This window comes from Hylobates moloch, unplaced genomic scaffold, assembly GCF_009828535.3.
Source record: "Hylobates moloch isolate HMO894 unplaced genomic scaffold, HMol_V3 SCAFFOLD_8, whole genome shotgun sequence".
NCBI classification, from domain to species: domain Eukaryota; kingdom Metazoa; phylum Chordata; class Mammalia; order Primates; family Hylobatidae; genus Hylobates; species Hylobates moloch.
Window position 1 is genome coordinate 13,601,674 of NW_026652283.1, and position 1,257 is coordinate 13,602,930.

Sequence of the window (1,257 nt, forward strand, 5' to 3'; positions counted from 1 at the left end):
TCATTTCATTTGGTGTTTCACTGTATTGGTGACCTCAGTAATGGCATGATTATATTTTTCTGAGGCTGATTTGAACTCCACCAGATGCTTCTCATAACTTTTGATGGCTGCTTGAAGCTGTGTTTTTTCCACTGCTCCCAGGATGGCACGGACAATCATATCTATGCCAAGGCCAAGAACAGCAACTCCAATACTACCAAGGAGAGAAGCACCAATTTGAGCTAACACAGTGACCAACTTGTTAATTATGCCAGTTGTGACATTTGAGCCCACAAGTTTAACAGCGACTGCACTGGCTGCAGATGTTGCTTCTCCCAGGATGACCGAAATAACCTTTTGCACTATTGCAATTTTCTCTGTTTCCTTTTCCTTAATATCCTGAAGTTTTCTATAGAGGGTTGGCTCTAGCTTATCTTTTAGTGCTTCATCAACCTTTTGCAATTCCTTTTGGATTTTCATAATGGCTTGGATGATGATATCACAGTTTTCTTTGATGGTCCCATCTCTTTTCATCTCAATGGAGGCCAGCCGGCACCCCAAGTGCATATTTAGAACCTCAGTCAGCTGATTGGTGACATCGAAGCTGTCAGATAAGCAATCAAGGAGCTGCTGGTGAAGACGATTTACTTCTTGCCGCCTTTTTGGGTTCTCTGGGTAAAGGAAGTCACTTTGGGCCATATTTCCAATATGATCACTGAAAAATAAAATGGTAAATTTTTACTGAAAGTCTTAAAAAATGTTTGCTAACTGCGTAGAAAGGACTAGGCAATCTTTTTCTTCATGCGTAGCAAAGAAGCAAGATGCTGTCTAAGGAGAATTCCTCAGGACATTCAACAAGTTCTTTTTTTTTTAAGAGACACAGTATCGCTGTGTCACCCAGGCTGGAGTGCAGTGGTGTGATCTCATCTCACTGCAACCTCTGCCTCCCAGGCTCTAGCAATTCTCCTGCCTCAGCCTCCTGAGTAGCTGGGATTACAGGCACACGCCACCATGCCCGGCTAGTCTTTTGTATTTTAGTAGAGACGGGGTTTCACCGTGTTGCCCAGGCTGGTGCCCAACTCCTGAGCTCAGGCAATCCACCCGCCTTGGCCTCCCAAAGTGCTGGGATTACAGGCGTGAGCCACTGTGCCCGCCCTCAGCAGGTTCTTTAAAACAGTTATTGTTATGAAATTTGAAGTCCGTATATGGAAAATGTAGGCAACAGAATACAATCCTTTGATGGATAAATTAAGGTATTAGATTTTGTGGTGGTGGGAA

At 43.8% G+C, this 1,257-nt stretch overlaps 1 protein-coding gene across 1 annotated transcript; it reads right to left on the reverse strand.

Annotated features, from left to right (window-relative positions):
* Positions 1 to 1,257, reverse strand: SMCO3 (single-pass membrane protein with coiled-coil domains 3). Its single transcript, XM_032159705.2, has one exon. It carries the CDS (start codon positions 676 to 678, stop codon positions 1 to 3), a length of 678 nt encoding a protein of 225 aa, XP_032015596.1. The 5' UTR covers positions 679 to 1,257.

Coding starts and splice junctions, on each gene's coding strand:
- SMCO3 (XM_032159705.2), bottom strand. CDS start 678: ATGGCCCAAAGTGACTTCCTTTACCCAGAGAACCCAAAAAGGCGGCAA.